At 43.0% G+C, this 15,127-nt stretch overlaps 1 protein-coding gene across 2 annotated transcripts in view; it reads left to right on the top strand.

Moving 5' to 3' along the window:
- The first annotated feature begins 959 nt into the window (after positions 1-959).
- ANKFY1 (ankyrin repeat and FYVE domain containing 1) overlaps positions 960-15,127 on the top strand; it is a 76,031-nt gene continuing 61,863 nt past the window's right edge. For both annotated transcript variants that reach the window (XM_082370541.1, XM_082370542.1), the window contains exon 1: positions 960-1,060. In XM_082370541.1, coding sequence (XP_082226667.1) covers positions 1,051-1,060 — 10 coding nt within the window. In that variant the 5' untranslated portion in view covers positions 960-1,050. The remainder of the gene's footprint in view (positions 1,061-15,127) is intronic.

Below are 15,127 nucleotides of genomic sequence, written 5' to 3'. Positions count from 1 at the left end.
TCTCCACTCCACCTCACTACCCACTAAATGGTTAACCTTGGCAGCACCTAAAATTTCTCCACCTTCAAACCCTCCCCCTTTTCTGTTCTGACACCCTCATCCTGTTCTCAGATCCTTCCTTCAACCTGTCATCTCTTATTCTTGGCTCTTCTCCAGGGCCACCACTTCCCCCCGCAGTCCTTAACTGTGGATGCTTCTAGGAATGGGTGCAATCCGCATTCTTTTGATTGTCCTTTGAGTAAAAATCTGTTTTGACAGGTTTCACACTATTCACTTATATTACTCGTTAGCCCTCTTTTTTGCTATTAGTCATCCCCACATTGACTAAAGATTGACTAAAGATTTTAGCACCTGGTTTATGGTCTCCCACCTTCTCTACCTCTGAATTCCAATATCTGATTTTTCTAGCTTCTCACTTCCACTTCAGCTACCATATTCCATGGCTCTGTCCTGGAGTTTATTGTCTCCTAGTACTGTTTAACTTATGAACTTCAGTTTGCCACCCTAACACAGGGCTCTCACAACCTTGTTCACACTGCATTGGTCTTCAATATTATAGAGACCTGCAGTTTTATGACTCGTACATCAGCCTCTACCCAGTCTGCACCAGAGCTATATTCTCACAGCACTCTCAATTTCTTTTTGGCAATGAATCCCAAGCCCTGGGCAAATGCTACAATCCATATTCTCTGCTTCTGCAGCCAGGTGGCTGAGTTCTGCTAGAAAAAAGTGACCCATCCACACACTCAGAAGACACCTGCAACCAGGCCTTCCAAATTCAGGTTCCTCTCCCAAATTTTCTTCACTCTTTTTTGGTCCAGTCAGTGCTTGATAAGTCCAGAGCCTCGAAAATATAGGTGAAGAGAGCGAGGCTCTCGGTTCTTCCCACGTCCAGCTACCTCCTCCACTTTCATTCACTGCTCTTACCTAGTCTCGACCCCTCCCTCTCCCTGGCCCCCATGACTCTCGCGAGACTTGGGGACCTCCGTTACGCACTGCCCAAGTCGAGCAGCGCACTTCTCGCGAGGCTGAGGCAGGGCTGGGCCCGACATGGCGGAAGGTAGGGTTTTTGTGGAGCAGCGCGGGAAGGCGCGGAGCTGTGGGGGCGCTGCTGGCTGGGCGAAGCAGCCCTGAGAGGGAATGGCCGGGCGTGTTCGCTTGGGGCACAGCGGGTCTCGCGAGCCTTCCTCTCCAGCCTCTGCCGGGCGCCTCGGGCCGGGGTACTGAGCGCTATTCCTATGGCAACGCCCCTCCCGGCGTCTCCGACCCCGCGGGACCTTGGCAGGGTGCCGGGCCGGTCGCGAGGTCCCGTGCCGGCACTAAGTGCAGCCTCGGGGATCCCGAGGGCCGCCGGGGAGGCTCCTTTGATTCCCGGCGGTGCTGGGACGGCGGGGGACGTAACCCTTCTCCTTAGGAAATCGAAACTGCTGTCCTGGCAGGTCCCGCATCCGGAAGGGGTACATCCCTCCCCTGCGAAAGAGCTTAGGACTCTTCCCAGGGTGAGGGGTGGGGGTGAGCCAGGGCTGTCACGGGCCAACGAGCCAAACAGGAGGGGGCTGTAGGCTCTGGGCTCCCCAGCAGCCTCGGGATTCGGGGCGGCTGGGATTCTTTCCCCAGGTTGAGAGATGTGGACGGGAGGAGGGGGTTTGCTTGGTAGGGGAGTTGGCCAAGGTCACGCTGCTCCTAAGAGATGTGCTAAACCAGACCTCGACTCCTTTGCCTCTCAGTCCTGTCTTTACCCGCTTTTGTGGCACTTTCTTTGTGCCCCTGCAGGTGAAGGCAATTTGGCCTCTCGGATTGAGCCTCCCTTAACGTAGCAATATTAGAAGCCTTCATTGTCAAAGCCTTGTTGTACAGGTGGCGGGAAAGGAGACCCAGAGATGGGAGTTACCTGCCAGGGACCCTAAAGTGACGCTGTCGGACCTGGCTAGTGTGCTTCTCCTGTTCACCCCATTACTGGAGGAAAATACTCCTTATTTGACTTAATGTTTATTGAGTGACTGCAGTGTGCTGGTCCTCCACCTGTCCGATTGGTTTTGAGCTAAGCTTTGTCTGAACCTACCTTTACTTGGATCTTACTTTTGGGCAGCACCTGACAGTTTGCAGGCTTTTCTCATTTGGATTAGACTTGGCAACAACCTTGTGAAGGAGGTCTGGCATGGGTGTTACTTGCACTTTATAGATAAAGGAATTGAGGCCAGAGTTCTAGAGATATCCGGGTCAGGCACCCACTTTTTGTCTGCTCTTTCTACCATGTTAGACCCCCTGAGGGGGAAACGTCAGATAAATATTGTATGAAAGCAGAGGAGGATTAAAAGGAACAGAAGAAAGCTGAGGCATCCCCTGAAGCTAGTTTTTGGATGAGTCACAGAATGTTGTTTAAGATTTTTTAATACAGTGGGCAGCCAGCGAAATGGAGCTTGTTGCCCTGAGCAGTGAGTTGGGGTGGAAAGGTTCAGGAAGGCTTTATGTGAGGTGACGGGGACTCCATCGCTTTTACAGCAGTTAGGGAAGTTAAGGAATGTTTTGGGAATAGGTTACCAAGATTGAAATTGTAGAAGGCAGTTGGTTTTTCATTCAGCAGTTTTACTGAGCACCTGCTGTGCCTCGCAGTCCGGTTCCAGCCTGAAGAGCTCCTACTGGCTGAATATGCTGATTGTTATCCTGCAAGTGCCTTGAGATTTGTGTTAGGATAACCTTGAGAGACATGCAGCTGGTGGAGAACACACCTTAAAACATCCTTTCAGGGTTAAATTGGCAAGGGAGTACAGATAGGTAAGCATAGTCAGAAGGTTCTGACTCGACGGTTTTTTTTTTTTAAATTTATTTATTTTATTATTTTATTTATTTATTTTTCGGCTGCGTTGGGTCTTCGTTGCTGCGCGCGGGCTTTTCTCCGGTTGCGGCGAGCGGGGGCCACTCCCCGCCGCGGTGCGCAGGCTTCTCATTGCGGTGGCCTCTCTCGTCGTGGAGCGGAGCATGGGCTCTAGGCACGCGGGCTTCGGCCGTTGTGGCACACGGGCTCAGTAGTTGTGGCTCGCGGGCTCCCGAGCGCAGGCTCCGTAGTTGTGGCGCACGGTCCCAGCTGCTCCGCGGCATGTGGGATCCTCCCGGACCAGGGCTCAAACGCGTGCCCCCGGCACTGGCAGGCAGACTCCCAACCACTGCGCCACCTGGGAAGCCCTCGACAGTTTTTATTTTACTTTTTTTTGTGTGTTCCAATTTCCTAGCCTGTGTTCTGACTTAAGCTTTTTGGAAACAGTGTCACAGACTTTGGGAAGAATTGAGTGGAGCATCCTAGTCCAGTTACCTCATTAAACTGCAACTGCTTGTTATGCGCAGGAAGGCAAGGTTATCTAAACAGTGTTTTGCGCGGGGGTGTTACGCGGCATGTACTCTAATCAGAATTTATCGGAGCTGGCTATGCTTGTTCAGAAATACTCATTTAAATATAAACAAATCGCAGAAATCTGTGTCATGTAACAGTTGGATGATCTGTAAGCACGCTCTGTGGGAATTTCCCTGATAATGGTCTTTGTTAGGTGGTGTGAGTGTGAGCATGTGGGAAATTGCGCTTAGGAATAGTAAATAGAACCTGCAGGGGCTGAGTTATACAGTAACTTCTTAATGCGACTCGTTTAGAAACCAAGCTTCTTTCTTTCCATGCATCCATGGGTATTGGTTTGACCATATATATTTAGCTAAAGTCTCTCCTAAAATTAGTTGCCATTTCCACTCTACATCGCTGTAGCTATCCTTCATCTAAGCTTCCTTCATCACTCGAACAAGTCCCTCCAACTTGGTCTTTCCGCTTTTACTTTTTCTCCTTGATTTTGCTTCCCCATAGCCTGTTTTTATAGTTTCCAGTGTTCCTTTTAAAGCATAAATCAGATCATGTCTCTCCCACTCTTCGCAATACACCTACCCTTCCACATGCTCTCCTCACTCCCCGTGGCTCTCCATGATCTTATATATATTTTATAATTTATATATTTTATATCTTATATATATTTGGAATATATTTTTCCAGAGCCTTCCAGTGACCTTTACAGGCCAACAGGATCTGGCCGCTGGTTAACACTGATACTTTATTTCTTCTCCTTCACAGAGCTCTTGCACACTAACTTCCTTGCTATTCTTTGTATTGTACATTCCCAACACACCTCTATATCTTTGTCTTGCAGTTTCCTTGGCCTCGAACAGTCTTTCTCAGTTTCTCCACGCAGCTAATCAACTTTTATTCACTCAGGTGTCTGTTCAGTTCTCACCTCTTTAGAGATCGTCCCTAGGTTTTGTTTGTTTTTTAATTCCCTTACTGGAATATAACCCCCATGAGGGCAGAGACTTTTCCTGTTTTGTTCACTGCTGTATCTTCCAACTTAGAATCGTGCCTATGGTTGAAGGAGTGGATGAATTATTGAGCATCATTTACCAGACATCAAGAAAAGTTGCCAGGAATTGCCTGGCGGTCCAGTGGTTAGGACTCCTCGCTTTCACTGCGGAGGGCACAGGTTCAATCCCTGGTCGGGGAACTAAGATCCCTCAAGCGGTGTGGCCAAAATAAATAAATAAATAAAATAAAATAAAATAAAAAAAAGAAGAAAGAAAGAAAGTTGCCTGGATACATCCTTAGTCTCTTGTCAAGTAAGCTGGCTGGTCCAGCTTTTAATGTGCTCTGAATAACATTAGCCTGCTGGGAGCTGCCTAACCTACTTTTCATCCAGCCCAGTTCAGTCTTAGCAATTTAAGCATGCTTAAGAGCTCAGTCTCTGCAGGCAGACATGGGTTTGAATCCTAGTTTTACTAAGCTGTGATCACAGGTAAGCCAATTAATTGCTCTCAGTCTCAGTTTCCTCAGCTTTGAAAGGGGGATAGTCTCTATCTCAAAAGAAATAGTGTATCATGCAGTCTACCTGCCATGCAGTTTGTCTCTTAGTCTCTCTTTTTTTTTTTAAATTATTATTTATTTATTTGGCTGCACCAGGTCTTAGTTTTGGCATGCGGGATTTTTTTTTTTTGAGTTATTTTTATTTATTTATTTTTGGCTGCATTGGGTCTTCATTGCTGTGCGGGCTTTCTCTAGTTGCGGTGAGCAGGCTTCTCATTGCGGTGGCTTCTCTTGTTGCGGAGCACGGGCTCTAGGGTGCAGGCTCAGTAGTTGTGGCTCACCGGCTCTAGAGCGCAGGTTCAGTAGTTGTGGCGCACGGGCTTAGTTGCTCCGCAGCATGTGGGATCTTCCTGGACCAGGGCTCGAACCCGTGTTCCCTGCCTTGGCAGGCAGATTCTTAACCACTACAGCACCAGGGAAGCCCCATGCGGGAGTTTTTAGCTGCGGCATGCGGAATCTATTTCCCTGACCAGGGATCGAACCCGGGCCCCCTGCATTGGGAGCGTGGAGTATTAGCCACTGAACCACCAGGGAAGTCCCCTCTCTTAGTCTCCTCTTAAACCACTCTCCCCTCAATAAAATAAAAGTGAAAATTGGAAAAAAATGTAAGTGACTTGTTAAACGGAAAAATGATCATGGACTTTTATAAGCTTACTGGAATTTGGTCAGGAAAATACTTCTGACAACAATTCAAGTAACAAGGTGAAGACATTCTGTATTCTGGACAATACAGTATACAGTATTGTAATACAGTATATTATACAGTATGTATACAGTATACAGTAATGTATACAGTAGCCATTAGCTACATATGTCTTCTTAAATTTAATTAAAATTAAATAAAATTTAAAATTCAGTTCCTTAGTCATGCTAGCCTCATTCCAGGTGTTCAATAACCGTGTGGTTAGCGGCTCCCATGTTAGCAGACAGCACAGATGAATAGAACACTTGCATCATTCCAGAAGGTGCTGTTGGACAGCAGTGTTCCAGAAAATGCTTGGTATAGGCTGGTAGAAACAGGGAAAGGAGAAATTTTGCTCCTTCCAGTTTGGAAGTTTATCTCCATTTATTATTTTATTCATTCATCAGATGTCCCAGTCTGTTCATAATTATGTACTGTCTGGTGACCCCTCAAGCAGTACCTCTCTATATACCATTCCTTTCTTTTCTCTATCTTCCCTTTCTTTCGTTTCTGTCACCAGCAGAGGCTGTTAGCTTTCTCCTTGAGGATATATATATTTTTTTAAAACAAAGAAACAAAGTTTATCCAGTCACTGCAGTGACCGTGGATGTGCCAGAGTAGAGCTACTGAATCATGCTGAGATATGTGGGGTTCAGTCACCGGCAAGGTGAGTTGCTGTAGTTGCGACATTATCATGATTTACAGACATGCCCAACAAAATGAGAAACTATGTCCTCAGGCTCTCTTGTTAAATCTGAGTAGGCCAGGGACCTACAGTATTTATTGAACTCCACCTACTAAGGCACTGTAGGGTGGAGGATGAGATGAGCATGGAGTGGGGGTGGAGGGAGAGGTAGGGGTGGTTAAAAAAAGAAGAGCCAGACCTAGAGCCTATTCACAGGGAACACTGCAGTCCAGGAGGGGAGACGAAAGCATGTGTGTTAGAAACTGCGTTGTAGGGACTTCCCTGGTGGCACAGTGGTTAAGAATCTGCCTGCCATTGCAGGGGACACGGGTTCGAGCCCTGGTCCGGGAAGATCCCACATACCGTGGGGCAACTAGGCCCGTGCTCCACAACTACTGAGCCTGTGCTCTAGAGCCCACGAGCCACGACTACTGAGCCCGTGTGCCACAACTACTGAACCTGCACTCTAGAGCCGGTGAGTCACAACTACTGAGCCTGCACCCTAGAGCCCGTGCTCCGCAACAAGAGAAGCCGCTGCAATGAGAAGCCCGCGCACCGCAATGAAGAGTAGCCCCCGCTCACCGCAACTAGAGAAAGCTCGTGCGCAGCAACGAAGACCCAACACAGCCAAAAATAAATTAATTTAGATAAAAAGAAAAAGAAACTGCCTTGTAGGGTGGAAGGTGAAAAATGCTTAGGAGTTACTTTGAGAATTCAGAGTAGGAAGAGATGTTTTAGGGAAGTGGGGAGTATGCTTTGGGTGTCAGGGGAGGCCTTTGCTGCAGGAGATAAGCTGGGCTTATCTGGGCTGGACTTTGGAAAAATAGGCCGCTTTTGGACATGGGGAGATGTGGGTGGGAAGAGGTCACTATTCTCGGTGGAAGAAATATCAATAGCAGGATGTGAGGTTGGAAAAGTATGTTAAGGGCTAGATTATGAAGGGATTGGTTAAGCATTTGCATTTTGCTCTGTGGGCCGTGGGGTGAGGCTACTGAAAGGTATCAGCCAAGGTAGTGACGTGACTAGAATTGTCTGAGGCCTGTTGAAAAGGCTATATAATGTAGAGGATGGATTTGGGAGGGAGCGAGGGAGGGAGGCTGGAGTGGGTGCCGTAGCAATTGAAGATGAGTCCTTGGGTAAGGGGCATTGGGGTTGGTGAGGACTGCTGTGAGAGATACTCACTATAGACAGCATAAAAGACAGGACTCTGGAAACCTGTTTGCATGCTGACAAGAGGGCGATATCAAAGATGACTCAAGCGTTCTAGGTCTGGGTGACTCAGATAATGGCTGGGCTGTTAACAGGAAGAAGAGGAACAGATTTGAGAACAAATATCTGGACCTCAGGTGTGGACAGATTTTGCCATGCCCAATATACCTTTGGGTGGTTATGTCTTAGCAGGCAGTTGGAAGCATTTCCAGTCAGACTGGCGTTTGTGTGAAAATTAGCTAGTGAGCTAATATTTGTTGACTATCTCCTGTGAAGCCAGCCCTATCTGTGATCAGTGCTACACAGAGTGAGGTTTTTTCTTTTTTTTAATGCTGTGCTTTTTAAAAACAATTTATTTATTTAGGCTGCACCGGGTCTTAGTTGTGGCATGCGGACTTTAGTTGCAGCATGTGGACTTCTTAGTTGTGGCATGTGAACTTTTAGTTGCGGCCTTCATGCAGGATCTAGTTCCCTGGCCAAGGATCAAACCCGGGCCCCCTGCATTGGGAGTACGCAGTCTTACCCACTGGACCACGAAGGGAAGTCCCCAGAGTGAGGTCTTGAAAAACATATTAAGTCACGCCACTGACTTGCAGACAAGTCTTAACAGAGTTGAATCACAATCAGGAAAAATGTATTTCATTTCTATTAAGTACAAGCAACTATTGCTAGGGATGACACAGTGAGCAACACACAGTTGCAGCCTTAATGGAAGTGGAACCGAGAGGGGAAGGCAAAGTTTCTCATAAAAGCATGCATATTGTGCTTTATAGTTTACTAACTTTTCTCTTTTGCATTGATGCTTAGTGGCACTACCGTCCAGCCGAACTCAAGTCCGTAACCTAGTAATCATCCCTGACTTCCCCCTAAGCCTGTAGTCAGTCACCAAATCCCGTGACTCCTATAAAGCTCTCGCATACGTTCTTTCCTTTCTGCTGTCATTCTGGTAGTTCATGCTAGTGGTTCTCAACCTGGAGAACCCTGCATATTAGAATCACCTGGGGAGTTTTTAAAAACTCAGATTTTTGCATCACTCAGCTTCAGCGAAGATCAGTATATCCCACAAAACATTTTTTTCAAACTGAGCCAATATTGAATAAAAGAGGGCTTTACTGGATCATTTTTTTAAACAAATATAACTATGTGCATATACACACATATACGTAAATAAAATAAGGTCATCTTTCCTAACTAAGAAGTCCTGAGTAATTGGTTTTATTTGTAAACTGGTGTAAAAGGATTTTTTAAAGCAAACTTTTGTTAAATAATGGCTTTTGGACTTCGTCAGTGCATTTGAGTTATGACAGAATTGCTAGACTTTAAAGTGTGAAAAGTCAAAATGTGAAATGTCTCTTAGCACCATTATGTTTTTAGTAATATACAAACTTTGTGTGAACTGGGAGGGTACAGACTGGCAGGGGTATCTTACTATTCCTTTGTAATCTCCTCCTGATGGTATTCCTGTCTTCTTTCCCCTTCCCTTCCTCTTTTGTTTTTTTGGCCTAGCTGTGCAGTTTGCGGGATCTCAGTTCCCTGACCAGGGATTGAACCCTTGCCACGGCAATGAAAGCCCGGAATCCTAACCACTAGGCCACCAGGAATTCCTTCCCTTCCTTTTTTCATTAGGGTATTTTGTGAACTTGAATTCTCAACAGTAAATATATCCACTTATTTCTTATTCTCCATTACACAATTTTCCCATAGTTAGCACTCTTGCTTAGTGAATATTCAGTAATCCCAGTGAAAGAAAAATTACACCTTTAGTATGACAGGTTTAGGAAAGTAGTAGTGGTAGTAATTCATCACCTGTGAGGGGCTTATCTTTTCTGATGCCAACAAAGAAGACAGTATTTTCTGGGACTTTGATACATGCTTTAATGAAATATTGTTATGTGGAAGACTCTAATATATGTCTGAAACAAAAATTATTCTTGTAGTTCTCAAAATGAGATGTTATCACAGCTTTTACGATATTTTTCTTTTATCTGATGGACATAGTTAAAGCAGAGTAGGGAGAAAGTCAGTAATTAAAGAATTATACAAAGAACACTAATTCACTGCTAAAATTGGGACTAGAAAGTAAGAACTATAGAAGTGTAGAGAAAGGAAATATCAGGGTTTTGTTAGTCTAAAAAGATTTAATGAATACAGTGTGGGTTAGTATTGGAGTAGGCAGAGGGGAGTAGAAATCACATTTAAGGTAGGGAATGGAAAGAGCATTTAATTTCTAAATCAGTGAATTAATAATAAATACGTGTTTGATGTCCTGACATTAGAGCTGAAAATAGGTAGCATGGTACAGTGGGATGAGCATGGGCTTTGGCTTAAGATCTTAAATCATGTTATAGAACATTTTTATAATCTTAAAAAATTTCCTTGAACTCCTTTGCATTCATTCAATCCCATTCCCTTGACCTCTGGCAACCACTGATCTGCTTTCTACCACAAAGCCTAAACTATTTACTATCTGGCCCTTCACAGAAAAAGTTTGCCAACTCCTGACCTAGAAGGAAGAGTCTTATAAGGATCATTGTTGGTTCCTTTTCTGACTGTCCCATGACTTACTGATTAAAAAAAAAAAAATATATATATATATATATATATATATTGCAGTTGATGTTGGTCTCTTTTTTAGGCTATTCATAGTGAATGTAGATTTTTTTTGTCTCAAGCATCTTTGGTTAGGTCAAGAGTGATGAATTACAGAGAGCTCATCAAAATGTCTCGCCTCCAACTGCATTGGTGAAGAGCAAATGGGTATTGTTTGGAAAGAAACATGATTAAATTATAGTGCAAGTGCTGACATTCTTCACCGATACTTAGCATAGCTCTTTCGGCAAAACTGTAGGTTTATCTATTATTTAAATTTCTAGTCTTATTTTTCAAAAGGAAAGTTGGAGGAAGAGAAAGAAGAAGCCACAGCTGAAAACTAGTCACTTGATAAAGAAGTGGTAGTAAACCTTTAAACTAGACACTGTTCTAAGTAATTTAATCTATCTTAACTCAATTACTCCTCGACAGCACTCTGAGACACCATTATTATTGCCACTTTCCACCTGTGAAAATCGAAGCACGGAGAGGAGTAAGTGACTTGCCAAGGTCACACAGCTAGTAATGGGCAGGCCAGGGTTTCAGCCCAGTCAAGTGAGGCTCCAGAGTACACTCTTTTTTTTTTTTTTTTTTTTTTTGGGCCGCTCAGCATGTGGGATCTTAGTTCCCCGACCAGGGATCGAACCCGTGTCCCCTGCAGTGGAAGCGCGGATTCTTAACCACCGGACCGCCAGGGAAGTCCCAGAGTACACTCTCTTAAGGGCTGTATCATGTTGCCTTTCTAAGAATTGTAATAATTAACATTTATTGACCACTTACTGCAAGGCAGGTTATCTTCTAAGGTCTTTGTATGTATTAGCATGTTTAATGTTTACAACGTACTTAACATGTGAGGAGGAGGCCTTTGCCTAGAGTGTCGCAACTAGAAAGTGCTGGGGCTGGGATCTGACCCCAGTCAGTCTACCTCTGGAGCCTGTGCTCCTCACCACTGTGCTGTGCTGTAGATTCTCTCTCCATTAGAACTCGACAGCTTGGTGGTACTCAAGGACACATTTGTATTGCCATTTGCAAGCAGACACATTGCCCACAGAATGATATCTCAGCCTTGGGTGCTGTCTCCATTATACTATGAAATGGTGTGGCAGTTGCAATACCACTGGTAGGTGCACCTGGGATCAGGGTTTCCTCCTACAAAAGATGCTAGGCGGGGAGCATCTCTGATTTCATGACTGAGAGCCCTATATCCTAAAGCCCTCCTTTCATCTTGCCTCTTCTCTTTGTAATTTATATAACCTTTGTAATTTATGTCTCGTGTTGTGAGGGAACTGTTGACCGAAACAACAGTGTCAGGGTCGAGGTTGCAGGTAGAAATTTGTGTCAGTAATTCTGGAGAGAGACTAGGGTTATTGCTGTAGATTTTGGATTTACATGTGTATAACTGATATCCAAAGAAATTTACAAGGATTCCTTGAGAAGGTGTTTCAAACAGAACTTTTATGATCTTTTCTTTAAGGGTTAAAGGAGTTGGTAATTTTCTACTCTTGAAGGCAAATGTCCTCATAATTCCCCCACATGAATCGGTATCCAGATTCTTTGTGACTATTAGCTTTGTTCTTTTCCCTCCTGTTTGTGAGTTCCTGTAGATACTACTTTGATTCTATATTTGGTACTCCTTTGGTGCAATCAATACATTATTTGTTTGGAAGAGGTGCAAATTAGACTGCCCTTTTAAAAAACTCTTAAAGAGGCAACTGCTGATGTACCATAATGCTTAGTTCATAGCTGGTGCTTCATAAATACTTACAGAATGATAGTTTAAGTGAAATGGAAATACAGAGTATTTACAGATGCTATAGTCTTGATGGATTGGAGCTCTTGAGCAAAAGGTTGGCTAGAATATGGCGTGATTGAAACCAAGGTTAAAGGATCCAGTTTGCTTCAGGGAAGAAAAATCTGCAGTCGACAGCCACAGGCTATATACCCTGTGAAAACTTGGAAGCTATCTCTTGGGCAAGTGGGATGTGACTGTAGCCACTAGTTTGAACTAGCAAGATAAGGTGTCCTCTGGCCATCCATTTAGTTGACTTAGGGAGAGGCAGGTGAGTGGTGCCACTGACTTTTATGGAGGACAAGACTAGGTCTTGCCTTCTAATTATTTGTATTTCTCCTAGAGCCTAGTATTATGCCTGTTGCACAAACCCGTTGACTGATACTAGTTTAAAAGGAAAATCTGACGAGGAAAACAAAAGACTGAAGCCTTTTGCTTATATTTTCTCGACCCAGTATGCTACAAACAGGCTTTATTTAAATCTTCTGGTGTACAGCATCACTTGTCTGGAGTGTCTTTCCTTGCGCTGGCTTAAGCCAGGTGGTCTTTCTCCGTGCTCTGTTTGCATCCCCTGTCAGAGTGCTGTCAGGTTTTACTGATTTGTCTTCTTTAATTGCCCATCTTCTCTATTACCCTGTAACTTTGTAAAAAAACATGTGCCAAGATGGTTTTCTTTACTTTGACACTGGCACTACATAGGTGCTTAATAAATTTTTACTGAATGACTAGGTTATACAGTTGTCTTCCTAAGAGATGAAAACCTTTGAACAAGTCAATGAATGAACAGAAAAATTGCAGTTCAGTCGGTCTTCTATCTAAACAGTAGTATTCCCAGAGCAGTCTGTGTGTGACTTGGGGAGGCACGTGCTGGGGGCTGAACTTTTCCCCCAGGCTAGTCATCCCCATACCTGCGGTAGTCTTAAAAGTACTATGTATTTCCTGTGACCCCACTCCCGATCTACTGAATTTGGGTGCGCTCTCTCTCTTTAGTTCAAACTGCCTAAGTGATTCTTACGCAGCCAGTTTGGGAGTAGTGTCATCAAGCACGGTCTGAGGCAAGAGGTGGGTAGGCTGCTGGTCGTGGGCCTGTCCCCTTCTGCTCCTCAGTTCACTATCTGGGAATTGAACCAAAAGAGATGATCTTTAGGTTCCTTCCCTTCCTAAAGTTTTGTGATATATAAAAACCCTTACACTTGGGTATTAGAAAATTATTTATTTTTCCTCATACTTGTAACTGTTTTCCATAATCTTTAAAATTTGTGTAAAATAGTATATTTGCTTTGTAAGTGCACGTAGATTTAAAATTCAAATAATATTACAAGACTTACAACAAAAAATAAATTTGCTACCCCTCAGACCCACTCCGCAGACCACTTTCCACTCTTCTCTGTTTACCTCTAAGTGATAATACTGCCATTTCTAGATTGATCAATTATAGACATTGACTGACTTTCCTATGGTAGATTAGGAGTTGCCTCTTTGAGAGCTTTTTTTTAAGGTGCAGCCTAACTTACACCTCTTTCAAATGAATAGTAGTGATGATTTTTTAAAGCATGTTAGGCTTTACTTTTTGGTTTGGGAATTGTCAGTGCAGACTTACTATACGAGGTGATGCAGTATTTCAAGTAGCTCGTTCAGTAGTTAGCGGTGTTTCCATTTCTGTTTTTACTTTTGTTCATCACCTCATCCTTCTGATAATGTCCTGTTGATTTGCCATGATTTTAATTGATCAATCTTAATTCCTAAGTCAATAAAACATTTGAAACTCATTCTCATGAGTTTTGAAAAGCATTCTCATGCTTTTCATGACTCAAAAAAAATGTTGTGTAAACAGTTATAATAGTTTAAACTATTTATCCAATAATTATGTAATTGTGAAATGCAGAGAGGAGGGTGGAGGCAATGCTGACAGTTTTGAGTGCATGTGCAAGTTACAGTAGTTTCATTGAATTTTTACTACAGCACTGAGTAGTAGATTCCTGGCCGCCCCCCATTTTACATATAAAGAAACTGAAGCTCAGAGAATTGAATTGCCCATGGTCCCCATAGCTAGTTACTAAAAGGATTTAGATCCCCATCGCTTGGACTCCAGAATTCACTACAGGTGTATTTGAATTTTTTAAAACTTGAATTGAAGCATAAGATACGTGCAAAGAGCAAAGCATTAGTATAGAGCTTAATGAATTACCAAAATAAAACATGAATGTAACCATTACTAAGTTAAACAACAACAAAAAAGGATGTTGCCAGCATCCCAGAGGGCACCCCTCATGTGCCCTCCCAGTTACCACTCTCCTGCCATTCCTCCAAAGATAACCATTATCGTGACACCATAGATTCATTTTGCTACTAGTGTTAGCAGTTTTGGGACATAATTTGAAGCTATTTCTAATTCATATGTCCTTTTACATTTTCTGTTACCACATCTAGAAAATGAGTGCCAGTTTTTCTTTAAAGAGACCCATCAACTCCATTTCTTTCTCTACAGGAAGAAAAAAAGTATAAATTTTTTACAATCACGTGAATTTATTGCTTTGTGTTAAATGTGTCCCCGTTTTAGGTAAATAATTGCAGTTTCTTGGCTCTTTAGTCTGAGTAACTATGAAGAACTCTTTAAAACCAGTGATTTGTCACACCAGAATAGAAGTGTAGACCTGAGTCCTACTGAAGGGGTTTTGTGTAAATGTAAATGCTAAGATTTGAAAAATATTGCAATAGGATCATTGTAAGTACTGTTTTCCTTTAGCCAGTGTTTTTTAAAACAATATTTGGTTTAACGGTTAGTAGGCCAAATAATTGCAGTATTTTGAAAAAAAAATAGTTTTAGGAATTCTCATCTGATATGTTACTCATGAGCAGTGATCATTTTAGCAGTTGTAAGCAAGTTTTCATCTTGCAAGTGCCTTCTCCTTTATTTTCCCAAGAATACTGATTTATACCTGAGATAGCCAGGTTTTTGACTCCAGGCATTTATTTAATGTGGATTCTCTAGATGAAGGGGAAGAAGTTCCCTACTGTATGTATGAAGAAGATAGGCTATTAGTATTTAAGTATTTAAACACATTTCTCTTTAAATATTTTTTTATAATTATGAAAAGAGAACACATTTGTTGTAGAATACCTGAAATGTGTAGGAAAGCGCAAAGAAGAGAAAAATCTGCTGATATTTTGTGGTATTTGTCTTTTTATTCCTCATATATGTGAATGTTTTTAATAAAACTGGACTTATAAAATATGTTGTTTCACAGCCTCCTTTTTTCTGTTAATAATATTTATAATTTGAAA

This window comes from Balaenoptera borealis (assembly GCF_965194805.1).
Source record: "Balaenoptera borealis genome assembly, chromosome: 20".
Lineage (NCBI taxonomy): Eukaryota > Metazoa > Chordata > Mammalia > Artiodactyla > Balaenopteridae > Balaenoptera > Balaenoptera borealis.
Note: the sequence above shows the minus strand (reverse complement) of the source record. Positions and strands in the feature narration are given on the sequence as shown.